An 18,816-nucleotide genomic window follows, 5' to 3' on the forward strand; every position below is an offset into this window, starting at 1 on the left:
TGGCTCCGTGCTTCATGAATTCCCAGCCAACACGACATCCCAGCAGAAGCTGAAAGAAATAAAGACGCGTCCACGGATTAGTGGGATAGTGGTTTATTTTAAAAATATTACTGCATTAAACACTCATGGCTTTCTCTCTCCAAAGACATATTCACAATTTCAAAATAAATTAATAAGTAATCTTCCCCTCCTTCACCAGTCCACCCGTTATTCAGATCGGATCTCCAATGAAAAAACAAACAATGAAGTGATCGGATGTTTCCCCATAGGGTCGGCGCAGTGCAGAGAAATTCAGAAATTGGAAAGGGGAAGAAATCGGAAGGCGATTTTGGGAGGGCGAAGACGACCAGGCACCTTTTGTCTCTTTGGGCCCCAAATCTCTCAGGAGGCAGAAAGGGACCGAAGCCGGGGAGGTGGGGGGCTTAGACGATGCTTTGGATGAGATATGAAAAAAGCAAGGATGAAACAGACGGTTCCTGCTGTGCCATGTGAGTTAATCAATCGGGTCTCAAGGCTTCCGTGGGGCAGCCGTGCCACGTTGAGGGCCAACACAGCCACAGCAAAGGACTCGCAATCCAGCCAGTGAATACTGAGTGCTAACCACCCACGCGGGAACTTTTAATACGGTGGTAGCTCTGGCACTAAACCCGCTTTTGGTCCCCGTTCAAGAACATTTCCAGGGCTCAACGCTGCCAAATCTGGAGTCAGATGTTACTCTGGCCCAAACTCACCCTCACCCCTGTCTAATGCAGCGGCTGTTAGGGTCTTTCTTGCTGACCTGTGCTGCTCATCTGCACATGCAGGACGGCCCAGGACACCCCCATAATGGACAACAGGCATTTTATCCGTCTCCCCCAAGGGAAAAACCCCCCTCCCACTTTCTTTCCTACCATGCAGGCAAATACGGACAGAGGCCACGGTTCGTCCCTGGCCAGCGTCCGAGTCTGTTGCAGAGAGCCTTGAGTTGCAACTCAGCAGTTGGACGGGGCTCTCTTCTGCTCTGGATTCACATTCGGACCCGACCCAACCCTCACATGAGGAACCTGCCTATGGGCAGCAGCTCCGGAGGTTGCCAGGAACAAACGCCAGATGTTCACCCCATTGCAGAAAAAAAATCTTGCTTCTAAAACCAGGCTGGGAGGGGGAATTCTGCTCGTCTCCATCCTCCACTCCAGCAGGAGGTGGGTCAGGAGTCCTCGTCCGGCCAAAACTCCAGGATTAGAAATGCAGAAAGTAATAAAATAATTCTTTTATAACCATTTACAAATATATATATATATATATATGTATAGGTGTGTGGGGTTTTTTTTGTATGTGTGCACGCTCATGTATATATATACATATATGGATAAAAACCATATACATATATTAAAAAAAAAAACACCAGTTGGAAAAAGAAAGAAAAAAAAGAGAGGAAGAAATGGGAAGGTGCTTCCCCGATGCATCCTTTGTACAAAACCCGTCAGTGAGAGCGGTTGAAGCAGCTGGCCAAGATGCCAATTTTATTCCATCTTGGACATTTCAAACTTTGTGGTCACTATTTCCTAAGGTGGAAAGAAAGAGAAAAAGAGGAAAGAATTAATTTTTTTAATGCTTTTCAGCCGGACAGGTCCTTCCTTAATTTCGGCTTGATCACAAGGGATCTGTGTTACTGTATTTTAAAATTTTTGGCCAATCGAATAAGTTTTTTAAGGGGCTGTTCTTAATATTATATGTACTGTTTTCTTTGTTTTTTATTCTGGCTGTGCACCGCCCTGAGTCCTTCGGGAGAAGGGCAGTATACAAATTAAATTATTATTATTATTATTATTATTATTATTATTATTATTATTATTATTATTATTATTATTATTATTATTATTATTATTATTATTATTATTATCTTCCGTGCACTTCCTCTTTCTTTCGGTCGCCTCCCTTAAAGACTCTCTGAACACTTTAAAACAGTGTTTCTGAAACTTGGCTGCTTTAAAATGGGTGGACTTCAACTCCCAGAATTCCCCAGCTGGCATGCTAGTTAACCAGAGTTCAGAACTATAGAAATTGAACAAATAACTAAATAAATTTGGGCTTTGGGGCAAAAGATGCAAAGTGGCAGGTTTACCTCATCGGAGTCCAGCAGTGGTGGTAGCATACTGGAAGAGAAAGGAGAGAGGAGGTTACAAACAGGTGGAGACAACTCGGAGACGGCGGACAATAAAATTCTAGAAATTCTAGGTTTACGGCACTCTGTTGGATTGAACTATATAATTTCATGGAGGTTTTTCTTGCCGAGCTCCAAAAAGACCAAGAAAGACACCCCCCCCCCCCGAGTTTCTTCTAAGCTTTTTGACTAAAATGCAGGAATTGAAATGTTTACGTAATAATACCTTCAAGGATGCAATCCTTTATTACAACCCTACAACAGATAGGACCCCAATGACCCAAACGCAGGGAAAATATCTTAAACCAAAAAAAAAAAAGACTTACACATCAGCCATGGAAGAGGGAATGTTTTCTTCCACCCATTTCAAGTCTTCATCCTGCATCTGGAAGGCGACAAGGGGGAAGAACTTAAGCCCGTGATGGAGGAGGAGGAGGAGGAAGAAAAAAGAGGAGGAAGAGGAGGAGGAACATTGGGTGGGGGAGGAGGAAGAAGAGGAAGAGGAGGAGGAAGAAGAAAAAGGAGGAGAGGAGAAGGAAGAGGAGGAGAAAGAGAAGGAAAAAGAGAAGGATGAAGAAGAAAAAGGAGGGGAGGAGGAAGAGGAAGAGGAAGAAGAGGAGGGAGACGAGAAAGAGAAAGAGGAGAAAGAAGAAGACAGGAAGAGGGGGAAGAGTAGAAACAGAAGAAGAGAAGAAGAAGAAACTCCTTCCAAAATTCTTACCACTCGGTTGCCTTTTAGAATCCCATTGACTTCCGGTTTCCCACCCCTCATCTTCATCCCTGTGCCAAAGAGAAGGAGGGAAATAGCAAAATACAGAGAGAAAAGGGATGAGTGGATGCAGGGAGGCCAACCCCTCCCCCTTCCAGATCCGACACACCATCTCAATCAAGAACCAGCCCAGGTGGGCGATATTTTTCCTTGGCAGCAACGTCTCCCGCAAGGGGATTGCAAGAGATTGGCCGGAATGCATGGGTGTGCAAGGGGGGGGGCACACTTACAGGCATGCAAACCCACACCAACCACTGGAGAAAAGGCAGGCCAGGCCAGCCTGCCGGCAGGACCCCATCTGGGGTCCAAGAGCCGGAGTGGGGGTCCTGGGGCGGAAGAGACCGCTGGCCAAGGCTTACCAAAGACTTCGTTGACCACCTGCTCGTCTTCCTCTTCCTCTTGCTCGCTGCCCTCGTCCACCAGAGGCATGAAGGCGTATCTGTGGGGAGGGGGCCAGGAAGGGGGCGTGAGATGGGGCTGGGGGCTCACCTGCGGGAGACCACCCCCCCTCCCTCGCTTGAAGGAGACGCTCCATCTCCTCTCAAGGAGAAAGGTGGGGTTTTCCCCCCTTGAGAAGAGAATGAAAACACGGAAGCCCGATGGGCAAGGGATCTAGAGAAAACTGTCCTGGGTTTGAGTTCCGACACCTTTGATTATTGGCGGAGGGTCTCCAGAGGAACATGATCACCAGCAGAATGATGGAAAAGAGGAACCTCCAGAAGGCGTCGTCGATCCAGAGTTCCCGCCAGTCCTAAAGGAGAAGAAACGGGAAGGGTTGTTGTGCAGGAAACCCGAGAAGGTACATGCGATGTCCCTGTCGGAATCTGAATCTGTGGGGGAAGATGAGCTGGAACAAGAGCTGACAGAGATCGAGAGGGCGGCTCCGTTGGCCTTGGAGGAAACTGGGGCAGAGTCAATTCGGGGAGGGCTTTTCAGGATTAGAAAGGCCTGCAGACTGAGCTCAGGCGAGGAGCAAGGACCACCCCCTCCTGATCCTAGAGCACGGAGGGAAGAGAGAAGGCGAGAACAACGCAGACTGAGCTGGCTAGGAGGGAGGAGTGTGCCCTGCCCCCCCCTTCACAAGACACACCTGGGGACTGAGACGTAAGGAGGTGCTGGTGGGAGGGGCATCTGTCGGAAACAAGCGTTGAAACTGTGGAGCCTCGTGTGCCTTGCCGACACATGGAGACCACTGTGCTCTGTCTTGTGGGACTTGCCCGGTTCGCCTGCTTCGCTGAACGTCTGGCTAACCTGGCTTCCTGGACTACTCGCAGCCAGAGGCAGCTGAAGGTGCGTGTGAGAGTTTTGCTCCAGGACTTGTAGAAACATGAGGATGTTTGGGGGCAAAGTTGGAGCACTAAAGGGGACTTAGACCTGTTCTCTGGCTGTGTTGCTTTCACGCCACGCCCTGGGTCGTCACGGAACAGGTAGAACTTGTTTACTGACTGTTCGAAATTACTAGGTCACTAAAAAAAAGCGATTTATGGCCATTTTTCACACCTTTGTAGCATCCCCAGGGTCAATTCATCAAAATTCAGAGACTCGGCTACTGATTCGTACTTATGACCATTGCAGCATTATCTGTGGTTATTATGTGATCTCCTTTTGCGACCTTCTGAGAAGCCAAGTCAATGGGGGGAGCCAGATTCATTTAACTGCCAGAGGGATTCACTGAGCAACGGTGACCAGAAAGTTCGTAAAACTGTCTCTCGCTTAGGCACGGAAAGTTTGGGTTTGGCTGGGTTTGTAAGGTGACCTGTATGAATTTTCTTTCTAAAACCTCACACATCCAAAACGGAACAGAACAGAAGTTGAAAGGGACCTTGGAGGTCTTCTAGTCCAGCCCCCTGCTCAAGCAGGGGAACCTATACTATTTCAGATAAGGGACTGTCTAGAATCTTCTTGAAAACCTCCAGTGATGAAGCAACTTCAACTTCTGGAGGGAATTTCTGTTCCACTGATGGATTGTCCTCACTGTTAGGAAGGTTCTCCTTAATTCCAGGTTGCTTCTCTCCTTGATTAGTTTCCATCCATTGTTTCTCATCCTTTGGAGACTAATTTGAGCCCCTCCTCTCTGTGGCAGCCCCTCAAGTATTGGAATATTGCTATCCTGTCTCCTCTAATTCTTCTTTTCTTTAAACTAGCCAAACCCAAATCCTGCAGCCGTTCTTCACATGTTTTAGACGCCAGGCCTTTGATCATCTTGGTTGCTCTTCTTTGCACCCCTTCCAAAGTCTCAACGTCTTTTTTGTAGTGTGGTGACCAAAAGTGTTTGCAGTATTCTTGGAAGAAGAACGTTTTAGTGGTGTAAGGGTCAATTGTTTTAAAATATGTGGGTCTAAAAAAGAACCGCAGAAAGGGAGCCAGCCTGCTTACTCACTGATTGGCAGGTGGCAAGATGGAAAGTCTTGGTGGTCCAGACGATGAAGATGAGGGAGGCTGTGGAAAGAGATAGAAAAATACGTGTTGTGGGCGACTGCAGGAGGGAAGCGTCTTCTGGAGGCAGCAGGAAGTCTTTGAAATTAAAATTTAACTGAGGGATTTAATATCCTGCTCTGGGCGTTATGTTCCCAGCCTATCTGATAAACGCTGGAGGGGTTGGGGTGGTAGCAAGGAGTTCTAAAAAAATAAATCTGAGCAGATATAAAACAGCAGGGCTCTGCGGAAACCTGAGCCGTAGCACAGAGCTCTTCCGCCAAATTTTAATTTTAAAGCTGAGAATTTCCTAAGGACAAGACGATCGTGATCTTATCCACGTTCGCTGCTGAATTGAAATACAAACAAAGCAAAATCCAGCGGCTTTCCTCCGAGTTCATCCCCCCTTTTGCCTTAGTTCCATTTTGCAATGTCACCTTCCTCTTCCCCGTTTATTTATTATTTATTTGTATCCCACCTGTATTGTTTTTTACAAATAATTCAAAGGTGGCAAAAATGTCCGACACAGCTTCCTCCTATTTTCCCCACAACAACAAACCTGTGAGGTGGGTTGGGCTGAGTGAAAAGGCCAGGCCCAAAGTCACCCAGCTGGCTTCATGCCTAAGGCCGGTCTAGAACTTCCAGCCTCCTGGTGACTGACCAAAGCCAGCCAGCCAGCCAGTATTCATTCATTCATTCATTCATTCATTCATTCATTCATTCATTCATTCAAGGCAGAACTAGAACTCACCGTGTCCTGGTTTCTAGCCTGATGCCTTAACCACTAGACCAAACTGGCTCTTTAAAGCAAGTCCTGGCCTCAACAAGGACCTCCCCCCCACACCTGAGCAACAAGAGGCAGTGCCCCCCCCCCGCAAAGCCACCCCAGGCCCCGTCTCACCTATGACGGCGAAGATGAGGGTGTTGGTGAAGTGGCGGTAGAGGGAGAGTTTAACCAGGTTCCTTCGCAGCTTCAGCAGCTTCATGGTCTGCACAACGCTGATCAGGATGTGCCCGGGGTCAAGGAGAACAACATGGCAAGGAGGTGGGGTGGGTGGGTAGGGGGTGGGAGATGCTGAGAGGGGACCCCCGCCAAGAGGAGAGGAACCTGGGTGCCTCTCTTAGAGAGCACAGCTTGCTAGCTTGGTGGTTAAAACCCAAACTGGCGTAGGGCTCATCAGGGTAGGGTTTGCACCCAAAACTGGACATGGACCACCTCCCCCAAACCCTCTGCAGCAGGGGTAAGGAACTATGGCCCCCTTTATGACCTGCGGACTTCAACTCCCAGAATTCCTGAGCAGCCAATGATGGAGCACCCACAACTTCTGGTGGCAAGCTGTTCCACTGGCGAATTGTTGTCACTGTCAGGAAATTCCTCCTTAGTTCCAGCTTGTTTCTTGTCCTGCCTTTGGGTGCTTTGGAGGATAGCTGGACCCCCTCCCTCTTCTTTGTGGCAGCCCCTCAAATACTGGAACAGCGCTTCCTTACCATGTCACCCCCTAGTCCTTCTTTTCTCTAGATTGGCCATATCCCAATTCCTGCAATTGTCCTTCATATGTTTTAGTCTCCAAGCCTTCAATCCTCTGCGTTGCTCTTCTCTGCACTTTTTCCAAAGACTCAACATCTTCTTAGTAACGTGGTGACCAAAACTGGATGCCGTGTTTCAGGTGAGGCCTTACTAAGGCTTTACAAAGCGGTACTAATACTTCTCGTGATTTTGATTCTATGCCTCTGATAATGCAGCCTAGGATTGCTCTGGCTTTTTCGGCTGCTGCCACCCACGGCTGGCTCATTTTTAAGCGATTGTCCCACTCGGACTCCAAGCTCCATCAAGGGGTCAAGAGAACTCCACAAAGCCCACCCACCCCCACCTGAAACCAACTCAAGCCCATTATCCGGACAGCCTCTTCCCTTTCCAAAGCCCACAGGTTGACCAACTGTTTGAGGAGGAGGGAGGGGGGCAGGAGGGAGAGGAGGAGGGAGGCCCAGGACCCAGAACCCCCCCCCCGCCAGACACCCCCTCCCCCAGCAGGCCAGGACCACAGAGGATATCCACCAGCAGAGAGCAGAGTCAAGCAGAGCCAGGGGAATGGCTGCCAGCAGCACCAAGTCATCCTGAGCCTGGGATAAAACGAGAGAAAGGAGAGAAGGAGGAAAAAAAAGTGACGGAGAGGAAGAACGAGGAGAAAAGGCAACAGGGGGCGCCCTAAACACAGGGCGAGGGCGAGCGGGAACGGGGGTACCAGGAAAAGGATCGGAAGACCAAGGGAAGGAAGAAGGGATTGTGGCCTTTGAAGTCACAGAGGAGGTTTGGGCCCGCTTACAGTTAGTCCTCGGCTTATGACAACGGCCATAAAGCAGGTCATTCCTATGACTGACCTAATTTTATGATGGCCCTAAAGTGAACAAGATGAGCCGAAAACCAGAAATAAATGCTGGTTTTAGGCAAAAATGTCGTAAAAGGCAGTCACGTGACCCATGGGATGCTGCAAATGGACGTTAAGCGAGGCCAGTTGCCAAGTGCCCAACGGTATGTGTGTGTGTGTGTGTGTGTGTGTCACATGGCTACATGGCCCCCACCCACCACTGCTGTCGAAAATTCAAAACTGGGTTGTAAGTAGCCTTGGGGAGCATTGTTGGCCACTAAGCAAACCGTCGTAAGTTGAGGACCACCTGTACAGCGTGCACATTTGGGAAAAGACCAGTTTTTAACTGGGGGAGGGAGGGGTTTGGAAAACCACAAATTCATGATCTTTCACTATTTAAAATAGGAAGAGATTCATTTTTTAGGGTGGGGGGAAACGAGCAGCAGAGCAAAACCAAAAATCAGTCAGTAAGTGGGTAAGTTCATAAGTTACAGATCCTTTTTGGATGTGTTTTTACTGACCGAATAGCCTAATTTTTTTTTTTTTGTGAGGGGCTAATTCTGTTTGCAAAGCCAGATTCCTCCTCCTCCCCCCACCCCACCCCACCCCGGATGCCCTGAAACCAAGAAAGAGGAGCCGGAGGGCCAAAGTTTCGGGCAAAGGATATCCACCAGACGATACAGGAGTCCACAAAAGCGAGAAATATCTCGCAAGTCAAGGTGACCATGTTAGCTTGTTCCTGGGGTGGGGGGAATAATCAGAAGCTGAGCAAATGGACCCCAGCGCCCCCCCCCCCGCTGCAAGGCTCCCTCCTGGCCCCATCCCCCAGTCCCAAAGTCCTCCCCCCCTTACCGATTTAACCCGCAGCACGCCTTCAATGATGGAGAAGACCAGGTACATCAACCCAACGCCAACCACGCGGTTCAGAAGGGCCCCCAGCCGCGGCCTGCGAGAGAGAAGCCGAGGGGGTCACGATGGGGGTCCAGCTTTGGGAGGGGGGGAGTGCCATTATTGTGGTTTGGCCTTAGGGCAATCACCAGGAGACGGTGAGTTCTAGTTCTGCCTTAGGCATGAAAGCCAGCTGCGTGACCAAGACAGGGTGAGCTGTAGTCCCACCTTAGGCGTGAAAGCCGGCTCAGTGATTTTGGACCAATCAACAGGAGGCAGGGAATTCTAGTTCCACTTTAGGACCAGGAGACGGTGAGTTCCAGTTCCGCCTTAGTCACAAAAGCCAGCTGGGTGACTTGGGCCAATCACCAGGAGAGGGTGAGTTCTAGTCCATCTTAGGCATGAAAGCCAGCTGCATAACTAGGAGTGGGTGAGTTCTAGTTCTGCCTTAGGCATGAAAGCCGGCTAGGTGACTTGGGGCCAATCACCAGGAAATGTGAGTTCTAGTCCTGCCTTAGTCACGAAAACCAGCTGAGTGACTTTAGGCCAGTCAGCCCAACCGACCGCACAGGGTTGTGGTGGGAAAAGAGGAGGAAGGAATATTAAGTATGTTCACTGCTTTGAGTTATTTATAAAAACAAGGAAGGATATAAATGAAGAGACAAATCCTGCAATTAAGCTAAGTTGTGCCAGAAGCAAACAAAATATTGACAAAGAGTCAATATTCTGATTCACGTCATCCAACGACTGTGAAAGTGAATACATCGGAGGCTGTTTCAGAGCCTGTTTTTATTCTGCATGAAGCTAGAGAGATCGTGTCCCCGCCTCCTCTGAAACCACAGCCCTGCGAGGTGGGCTTCAGGGCCGAGGAAAGAGCAAAGTTGCCCAGCTGGCTTTTGTGCCATCCGGCTGTGCCCGGGGCGCCCCTCCCCTGTGCCCTCCGTCCGCTCTCACTTGACAATGCCGTATCCCAGGCTGGCGATAATGACGAGGACCCGGGCCAACATCCGCTTCACGGCACACAGCACCTCGCCGAAGATCACGGCGCCTTGGACTGCAGAAGGGAGAAGGAGAGAGAGGTGGAGAATGGCGCACACGGATCAGCAGACATTAAAATGAAATTTCCTTGCGTACAGCTCTCAAAAAGTCTCCACCTCCCATACACACCATGCAAACATGACAAAATAAATAAATACGTAACTATGCATACACCAACATGTATTATACGAGATGACTGGGCTGGAACCAGTGGTGCGATTCAAATAAACTGGTTCCCTGCCTTAATGACTGGCTGGGTGGGCGTGGCCATGGTGGGTGTGGCCAGGGAGTGTGACAGACAGCACCTGGCCTCCTGCACCCACCTGGGAGCAAAAACGGGCTGTGGGGAGGGCCCATTTTCAACCTCCCTGGGCTCCAGAGGCTCTCTGGAGCAGGGGTCTCCAACCTTGATCCCTTTAAGACTTGAGGACTTCAACTCCCAGCTTTGCTGGCTGAGGGACTCTGGGAGTTGAAGTCCACAAGTCTTAAAGGGACCAAGGTTGGAGACCCCTGCTCTGGAGGCAAGAAATAGGCCCATTTTCACCCTCCACAAGCCTCTGGGAGGCCCGTTTTTCACCTCCCTGAGCTCCACACGTCCCCTGCACTTACTCCTGGGAGGGGCAGGGCAGGGCCAGCCGGTCATCGGAACGACCGGTTCGCCAAACTGGATGTAAAATTAACATCCGGTTCACCTGAATCCCACCTCTGCCTGGAACCCAGAAAACGGGGCCCAACCTTGGCTGGTAGAAGCCAACCCCTTGCGGGCTCAAACGGGAGCCCTGGGGATGAAAAGGACCCAAATGCCCATCCTCCCCAGCCAACAGCCATGCCCACCCAACTCCGCAACAGCAAGGGAGACTGGACAGCCTGCCGTCCGCTCTGCAAAACTGTGGAAATGTTTCAATTAGCCCATAAAATTGTTTAAAAAACTTATTTAATTTTCCTTTGTTGAATATTTACAAGTCTTCAACGCTTTATACCTCTGCATTTAAGTTTGTACGTTTCCCAGAGTCGCCTTGCCAGTGAAACGGGGCAGCAGATAAGCATAATACAGGTAGTCCTCGACTTACCACAGTTCACTTAGTGACCGAAGCTGCAATGGCACTGAAAAAAGGGACTTATGACCGTTTCTCACACTTACGACCCCAGAGTCATGTGATCAAAATCCAGGCACCTGGCAACTGACTCACATTTACGACGGTCGCAGTGTCTCTGGGATCATGTTATGCCCCTTTGCGACCTTCTAACCAGCGAAGAGTCACTGAACGACCATGTCCCTTAACAACTGTGGCAAGCAAGGTGGCAAAATGGAACAAAATGAACTTAGCAACTGCCTCACTTAGCAACAGAAATTTTCAGCTGTGGTCATAAGTCGAGGACATACTGTAAATAAAACCCATGAAAGACACAAGCCGTCTTAGTCTCCCCTATCCCGAGGCTGTCCAGATCCATTGGAGTACAACACCCATAATTTATTTATTATTTATTTATTTAATCACATTTTTATACCGCCCTATCTCCCAAGGGACTCAGGGCGGTAATCCCTTTTTATAATCCCTTTTTAGTGCAGCTGATAGGCGATGGGAACTGTAGTCCAGCCTGCACAGAAGACGCCGCGCTGAGCAAGTCAGAAGAACCATCTGGCCACAGATAGGGGGGAGGGTCTCTACCCACCTGATTGCCCCTCGCTCTGAATGCTCTGAAATTCGGCGTAGAAGACCGCCTTCTCCAACATGCCCAGCAGGATCACGCCACCGATCCAGAATTGGATGCGCAGAATATCCCGCCAGTAGCAGGCCAGGAGAATCAGCCACAACACGCCGTAGAGCACGTACACGATGCACATCACCATGTAGAACTGTGAGGAAGAGGAATCGCACCACGGATGAAGGAAACAGGAGCAGAAGGGCCAGCAAAGGTTGGGGGATGAAGAAGGCCCTCAACTTAGTCCCTCAACTATGGGCCAAAACTGTCTCTAGAATAGGGATCTCCAAACCTGGCCACTTTAAGATGGGTGGGCTTCAACGACACGTGGCTCGCTGGGGAATTCTGGGAGTTGAAGTCCACAAGCCTTAAAGTGGCCACATTTGGAGACCCCTGCTCAGGGTGGGGAATTCTGGGAGTTGAAGTCCACAGGTAGTTTGGAGACCCCTGCTCTAGAACAGTTTCTCCAACTTGGCAACTTTCAATTGGGGGACTTCCACAATTCCCTAGGCAGCATGCTAATCAGAGGTGGGTTTCAGCAGGTTCTGACCAGTTCTGGAGAACCAGTAGTCGACATTTTGAGTAGTTTGGAGAACCAGTAGTAAAAATTCTGACTGGCCCCGCCCCCCCATCTATTCTCTGCCTCCCGAGTCCCAGCTGATCAGGAGGAAATGGGGATTTTGCAGTAACCTTCCCCTGCCATGCCCACCAAGCCACACCCACAGAACCGGTACTAAAAAATTTGAAACCCACCTCTGATGCTAATGAACTTGAAGAGAGGTGGACTACAAATGTGTAGGGAGAAACAGGCCACGATGCCCTCTGCTCACCTGTCTCCTGAGCCATAAAACGGGGTTTTCAACTTACCACCTTGAGGGGCCATTCCGAGGCGGAGATGTATATGTACTCAGGGTGTTTCATCTGAACATCAACTACAAGGCAGAATGGGAAAAAGACACGGGAGAAAAAGCTTGCAGAAGAACAGCAGCTTCTGGAGAAGAAGCAGGAGGTGAAACGCCTGTGATGGAACTCCACCCCAACCTTCCTTGACTGCTGGGCACCTGAATCCCCCCCCCCAAAGTGGAGCAGCTGTATCCCACCCCAGCATGGCCTCTGGAAGTTATCGGCCCTTGTCCAGGACAAGGGTGACTCAAGAAAGGCCTGGATGCATTCTTGTCCAACTTGCAGAAGGCCCCAAGACCAAAGAAGACTGGGGAGAGGGACTGAACGGCTGAAAGTGGAGCGTCCTTGCTCCCCAGTCTCCCACAACTAAGTCCCTTTAGAAGAAGACCTAACAGTCCCCTCTACGGGCGAAGGCAACTTAAATCAGAAGATATTATCTTTTGCTTGGTCCATCAAAACCGGACTGTCCACTCACTCGAGAGCTCCCAGTTGGCCAAGGGGCTCGTGATGCTGAGGATGAAGACATAAGGGCCATCCTTCCAAGTTTCAGCAACTGTGACAGACTAGACCAGAGACAAAAAATAATAATAATAATATTTCAGGTAAACCAAGAAGCTGCTCACAACACAAGATGGATTACCTGCTTCCAGAACCCTCTTCATAGAAGAGGAGAAGCAGCAGAGACAGCAGTGGGCTGATTTCTCAGCAGGAAATGGCAACCATGGAGTGGTCTACACCAGGGGTCTCCAACCTTCGCAACTTTAAGACCTGTGGAGTTCAATGCCCAGAATTCCTCAGCCAGCGAATTCTGGGAGTTGAAGTCCGCAGGTCTTAAAAGTTGCCAAGGTTGGAGACCTCTGGTCTACACTATCTTCCTCCATTTGTAGACCATCTTGATGGTCCTTCTATAGACGTTGTGAAGGCCACGTAGTACCAGATACCAACTTCCAACATAGACAGCTTCTCTCCAACCTCTGAAGATGCCCTCGCTTCCAAAACCTAGAACCACTCCCTCAACCTTCTCCAACTTGGAGCTCTAGAAATGGGCTGGATTTGAAGCTTCCCAGACACTCTTTGGCCAAGGAATCTCAGCTGGTGGGGGACCAGGAGACGCACCTTCTCTGCCATTGTCCCTACTGGAACGTCCATCCTCCAGAGATCAAGATGACCTCCAACCCTGATGACCTCTCAGGGTTAAAGCTTTGAAGAACTTGGCTGTATGCCCAGCCCGGGGGGGGGGGGCTTGGGTGTGTGAAGTTCCCGTTTCCTAGTTATGTTGACAGCAACGAATCTAATATCTCTTGGCTGCTTATTTATTTGTAAAATTCATTGGCTGCCTATTTTACCTCAGGGTAACTCTGAACGGCTTGCAATCGTAAAAGATAAAAACTAGGTAAATCAAAAACATAAATATAAGTTCACTCTTGGCTGCCGATTGCATTTGATTTTCCCCCTTTTTTTGGCATTGTTTTAATTGTTTTGTTTTTAGGACTGCTCGCCTCCCAGCGTCACCGGTTGGAGATGGGTAGTTATACAAGATGGATGGATGAATTCCTGAAGTTGCCATCCCAACACCTCTGGAAAGTCCTCAATTGGGGAAGATTTGAGCAGAAATCATTGTATTAAATAACCACCTGCCTCCTTGGAGGACAGCTTCGAAAGACAACTGTATTTGGCTGAACCCCAGATTCCCTGCAGCGTCATTAAAGGAGGCGAGCCCGTTTTATCTCGAGAAGGGAGATAAATATTTCAATTAATGTCCTAACCAAGAACCAGGAAAGGAAGTTTGGTGCCCCCATTCAGCAGAAGTCCACCAAGGAACACTCTGAATTCCTGCCTGCCTGCCAACCCCCACCCCCACCCACTTACCCCCGCCTGCAAGGCCCAGGACCCATGCAGACCACCAACCTCCAGGTTCCTCTTCGGCGCCTCCGCTTTCTTCTTGGGGTCTTCTGTAGGTTCTTTGTTGGCCGAGGGAGGCGGCTTCACCTCCTGGGTCTCGCTGGGCTTCTGGGCCTCTTGATTTGGGGGGATGGACCCCTTCTCCTTGTCTCCCTTGGCTTTGGGGGCCTCTCTCTTTTGCACAGAGGTCTGCGGAGAAAGGAGGGGGAGGAGGAGCGGAGGTCAGGAGGGGGAGGAAGGGGAGACCCTCCATATCCCGTCTACCGCAGAGTCCCTGAAGTTAAAATACATGACGTTTGTTGCTTTAAATAATCTCTCTTTTCAAAGGGGGACACTCGGTGGATTTCCACGCTGCCTCCTGTACAGGGCCAGAAAGGACCTCTAGGTGAGGGGAGCAGCATATAAATTTAATAAATCCAGTTAGTCCTTGACTTACGAGCACAACTGAGTTCAAGACTTCTGTTGCTAAGCGAGACAGTTAAGTTTGCCCCATTTTACAACTTTTTTTTGCCACAGTTAAGCAAATCACTGCCATTGTTAAGTTAGTCCCACCGTCATTAGGCAAATCTGGCTTCCTCGTTGACTTGGCTTGCTGGAAGGTCACAAAAGGGGTTCATATGACCCGGGGACTCCTGCGACCGTCATAAATATGAGTCGGTTGCCAAGGGTTCACATAAATTTTGATTACGTGGCCACGGGGATGACGCAACGGTCGTTAAGTGTGAAGGCACGTCCCAAGTCCTTGTTTTCAGAGCCATCGTAACTTTGAACGGTCACTAAACGAACGGTTGTAAGTCAAGGAGCCCCTGTAAGGAGCTTCATTCCATAGGTTTACTCATTTTAAGGCAAAGTTAAGTCACCTGCTGGCCACCAGCAGCGCCCCCTATCAGTTTCATCCTCTCCCCCCCGCCCCATTGCTAGAATCTCAAAGTCCCCCCAATCGGTTACCCTTTGATCTGGGAGGTGCTTCAGCTTTTTCGGAAGTGGGAGTTCCTGGACATTCAGCTGAAACAGAGAGAAGAAGAGGCAGTGGTATTAGTCAGGACCCTCCAAATACTACTCCCACCCCCATTCAAGTGGACAAAGTTATGAGCTCCCCACTTTGGGGTCCTTGGTGCTCTGTGACCTTGGTGGCTTTCTTGCAAACGTCTCATGACCAAGCTAGGTAGCATCGTCAGTGCTAGAAGGGAGTGGGGTTTCCTCTCAGTTTCATATGCAGTGGTTTGCCCTGCCCGTGTTAGCGGGTATGGTTTTCCCTTTGCTAGGGTTTTGTTTTCTGCTTGTTTATCTGGTGCTAATCCCTGCTTATCTAGATTTTGGTTGCTGGAGAGGATGAGTTCCCCTCACCCTAACCAGCACTGATGATGCTACCTAGTTGGGTCATAAAACCTTCCGTCGCGAGCTCAAGACACATTTATTCATCTGTGCAGGACTGGCTTAGATTTTAAATTTATAGGAGTTTTAAATTGGTTTTAATATTTATATTTATATTTTTTAATAATTTGGCATTAGAATAAGTTTTTTAATGATTATCTTAATTTGTATATAAATGTTTTATGTGCCTGTGAACCGCCCTGAGTCCTTCGGGAGATAGGGCGGTATACAAATATGAATAATAAATAAATAAATAAATAAATAAATAAATAAATAAATAAATAAAACGTCTGCAAGAAAGCCACCAAGCTCAAGGACCCCACAGTCCTCTTCCTCCTCCCTGCAAACCTCCCTCCCTGCTACCACCGTTGATGTTACCTAGCTGGGTCATGAAACGTCTGCAAATTCAGAGACCAGCAAGGACCCTGCATTCAACCCTGAGCTACAAACACTCTCTTCTGTCAGGCTTGTTCACCAACCGGGGTGCCCTCCTCCCACCAAGCTACTCTGGTTTTCCAAACATTTCAAGGCCACCCCTTGAGAGTCCTGCATGCTGGATCCGCACCTTGTGCAACTGTCCACACTGCACCACAGTGAAGTTCCAGATGTACTGGCCATCTCCAAGGGCGCTGGCCTCAATGTCGGGATTGCTCAGGTAGGTCAAAGCTTCATTTTCCTGAAAGAAGAAAATAAATCAGAGGGGAAATTACAGAATGCTAAGAGCCCACTCATTCAAACCCCTGGAACCATCCACCAGCTGTGAAGTGGGTCCAGATACCCGGCCTTGAGGAAGGGGCTTCCTTCCTTCTGAGCCCCAGAGGGGGGGGGATTTCCAGCCTTCCCCACCCCATCCCCCCCAAATCTACCCTGTGGAGACCAGCGGCTCACATTTATGTAGATTTCATGGTGGCAGCGGGAGCTGCGGAGATACCAGGTCACGTTCAGGAGCCCTTTCCCGCCATTGCAGGCTTCATGGGGAACTGTCCAAAAAATAAGAGAAAAATATAAAAATCCTGTAACTTCACCCCCCCCCAACTACTCCAAATTTTGATTTAATTATCCTGCTCGTGGGAGGCTCCGTACTTACATTTCAGGATAATCCAAGTCCCTTTAAACATCGTTTTGGAGAAGATGAACAAGTTCTTTTGGTTCTGGAAAACAAGAAAAGACCGACAAAAGGTCGGTCACTCCACCAAAGGGCTCGAGTTCAAATCCATCCTATTCCTAAGATCCAGCTAGGATAGCATGAAATAACTTTCTGCTCTGAACAAAGGAACTTCGGGGGAAAATGTTTGTTTGGAGTTTCTTTCTGGGAAGAAACAGCCACTGAGGGGAGAATGAAAGGTGTGGTAGATTTTGGGACCCCCCCCCAACTTCAAGAGAGATGTCAAACAATGCTAGAATACGGATAGAAGAGAATATTCGTAGCTCAGCATCAAACTGCGGGGTCCTTGCGTATGTTTTATGACCCAACTTCATCAGAGCAAGAAGGTTTGCAGAGTGGAGGAGGAACAACAATTGTGGGGTCCTGGGTGCTGAATGAGCTTGGTGGTTTTCTTGCAGACGTTTCATGACCCAATTAGGTGACATCATCAGTGTTAGAAGGGAGTGGGGTTTGCTCTCTGTTTATGTAAGTAAGCTTTCTCTGCCAGGGTTGGTGGGAGTTTCTTGCTGGTTTTGTGATTAGGGAATAGTTTTCTGCTTGCTTGTTTGTTTGTCTGGTGTTAATCTCTGCTTATCAGGGTATAAGTGGCAGGGCAAGCTATTTAATATATATATAAACACAGGGAGCAAACCTCATCTTCAGAAACACTGATAATGTTACTGATAACGCCTGCTATTTGATTGGCATCCAAAGGAATCTTCTCACCCAGTGGCCGGAGATCTCCCACCCGAACTCGGCCGGCCATCCAGTCAGCATTGCTGACTGCCCAAACTGTCCAGCCCTTCAGCAGAGGGCCAGGGCCATTCGTTCCTCTCTATGGGGGGCGGGGGGGGGGAATGGAGAAGCCCCTTCGGAAGCCCCCAGCCCAAAGTCCCCTTTGCAAAGGAAGCTGACACCCCTGCAGAGCAGGCCGCCCCTTCTGCCCATGCTTTCTTTGGAGGGCGGGGGGGGAGGGTCTTTGGTAGCTATTGAGGGAGGGTCCTTCCTTCTTTTTTGCCCACCCGCAGCATCAAACATTTAAACCCTCATAAAAAGAAAAGAAAAAGAAAGTTGCCTGTCCCCACCGTGAAATCAGTTGCTATGGGAGGCTGCTGGGGTCTTTGGAGTGGGGAGGGGCAGCCATCCAACTATCCCAGAGAGGGACCCCAGCCCCACGGGGGGGGGGTGAGGGGGGGAAAGAGAGAGGAGAGGAAAGCGGGCCAAGGGGCCTCCCGGCTGCCCACTCCCCACCCACCCCCAGGCCGCCGCCCCCCCTTGAAGAAAGACAGGGGGCACCCCGAGGCCATGTAGCCTGATCTTGGAGGGGCCCGACGGGGGGGGAGGAGCGACCCGGGACCCCCTCGGGCCGCCCAGCCTGCCAGCCAGACCCCCCCCCGCCCATCCTCCCCAGCCAGGCGCCGTGCAGGATGATGGGTGGGGAGGGTCCCGGGGACGCCACAGGTCTGGCCAGGCCCCGCCCCCGCACTCACCCCGCCGGCCGTCCGGCTCCAGCGGCCCGGCTCCGACGCAGCCCCGCCGGCCGGCCCCGGAGCCAGCGCCGCCCCGGCCAGCAGCAGCACCGGCAGCAGCCGCCACCTCCGCGCGCCGCAGCCCGCCGCCATCCTCTTCCGGCTCGCGCGTCACGTGGCCCGGGGGGCGGGGCGGAGGAGGCCACGCCTCTCCAGGGCAGCGGACTCCAACTCCCAGAATTCCTCTGCCGGATGAAACCCTTCTCCAGGCTCGCTAGCAAAGCTGGCTGGGGATCCTGGGAGCTGGAGTCCGGCCGCCTTCAAGCTCGCTAGCAAAGCTGGCTGGGGATCCTGGAAGCTGGAGTCCGCTTCAAGCTCGCTAGCAAAGCTGGCTGGGGATCCTGGGAGCTGGAGTCCGGCCGCCTTCAAGCTCGCTAGCAAGCCGGCTGCGGATTTTATTTTTATTTATTTATTTATTTTGTCACACAGTATATATAAGCATAAGCATGAAATAATTATACAATATATAAGTATATATATAAGTATGAGTATAGTAATAACTATATTGATATAACGAAAGAAAACAATAGGACAGGAACGGAAGGCACGTTTGTGCTCTTATGCACGCCCCTTACAGACCTCTTAGGAATGGAGTGAAGTCAAATGGATTCTGGGAGTTGGAGTCCAGCCGCCTTCAAGCT

At 50.1% G+C, this 18,816-nt stretch overlaps 1 protein-coding gene across 2 annotated transcripts; it reads right to left on the reverse strand.

Annotated features, from left to right (window-relative positions):
• Positions 1-77: 77 nt before the first annotated feature.
• LOC131204601 (transmembrane protein 87A-like) lies at positions 78-18,283 on the reverse strand. Of its 2 annotated transcripts, none has more exons than XM_058196024.1 (20): positions 18,137-18,283; positions 16,590-16,653; positions 16,391-16,482; positions 16,068-16,178; positions 15,077-15,133; positions 14,135-14,317; positions 12,702-12,789; positions 12,191-12,255; positions 11,294-11,477; positions 9,536-9,635; positions 8,546-8,639; positions 7,378-7,448; positions 6,229-6,335; positions 5,293-5,351; positions 3,560-3,663; positions 3,272-3,351; positions 2,865-2,923; positions 2,470-2,528; positions 2,105-2,135; positions 78-1,544 (listed from the first exon to the last, which is right to left on the reverse strand). In XM_058196024.1, exons 1-20 carry the CDS (start codon positions 18,266-18,268, stop codon positions 1,503-1,505), a joined length of 1,782 nt encoding a protein of 593 aa, XP_058052007.1. In that variant the 5' UTR covers positions 18,269-18,283; the 3' UTR covers positions 78-1,502. The 2 variants fall into 2 exon arrangements, with proteins under 2 accessions (XP_058052007.1, XP_058052006.1); XM_058196023.1 differs by lacking the exon at positions 7,378-7,448 and adding an exon at positions 8,359-8,432.
• Between the last annotated feature and the right edge of the window lie 533 nt (positions 18,284-18,816).

The sequence above is a fragment of the Ahaetulla prasina genome, chromosome 10 (genome assembly GCF_028640845.1).
Source record: "Ahaetulla prasina isolate Xishuangbanna chromosome 10, ASM2864084v1, whole genome shotgun sequence".
NCBI lineage: Eukaryota > Metazoa > Chordata > Lepidosauria > Squamata > Colubridae > Ahaetulla > Ahaetulla prasina.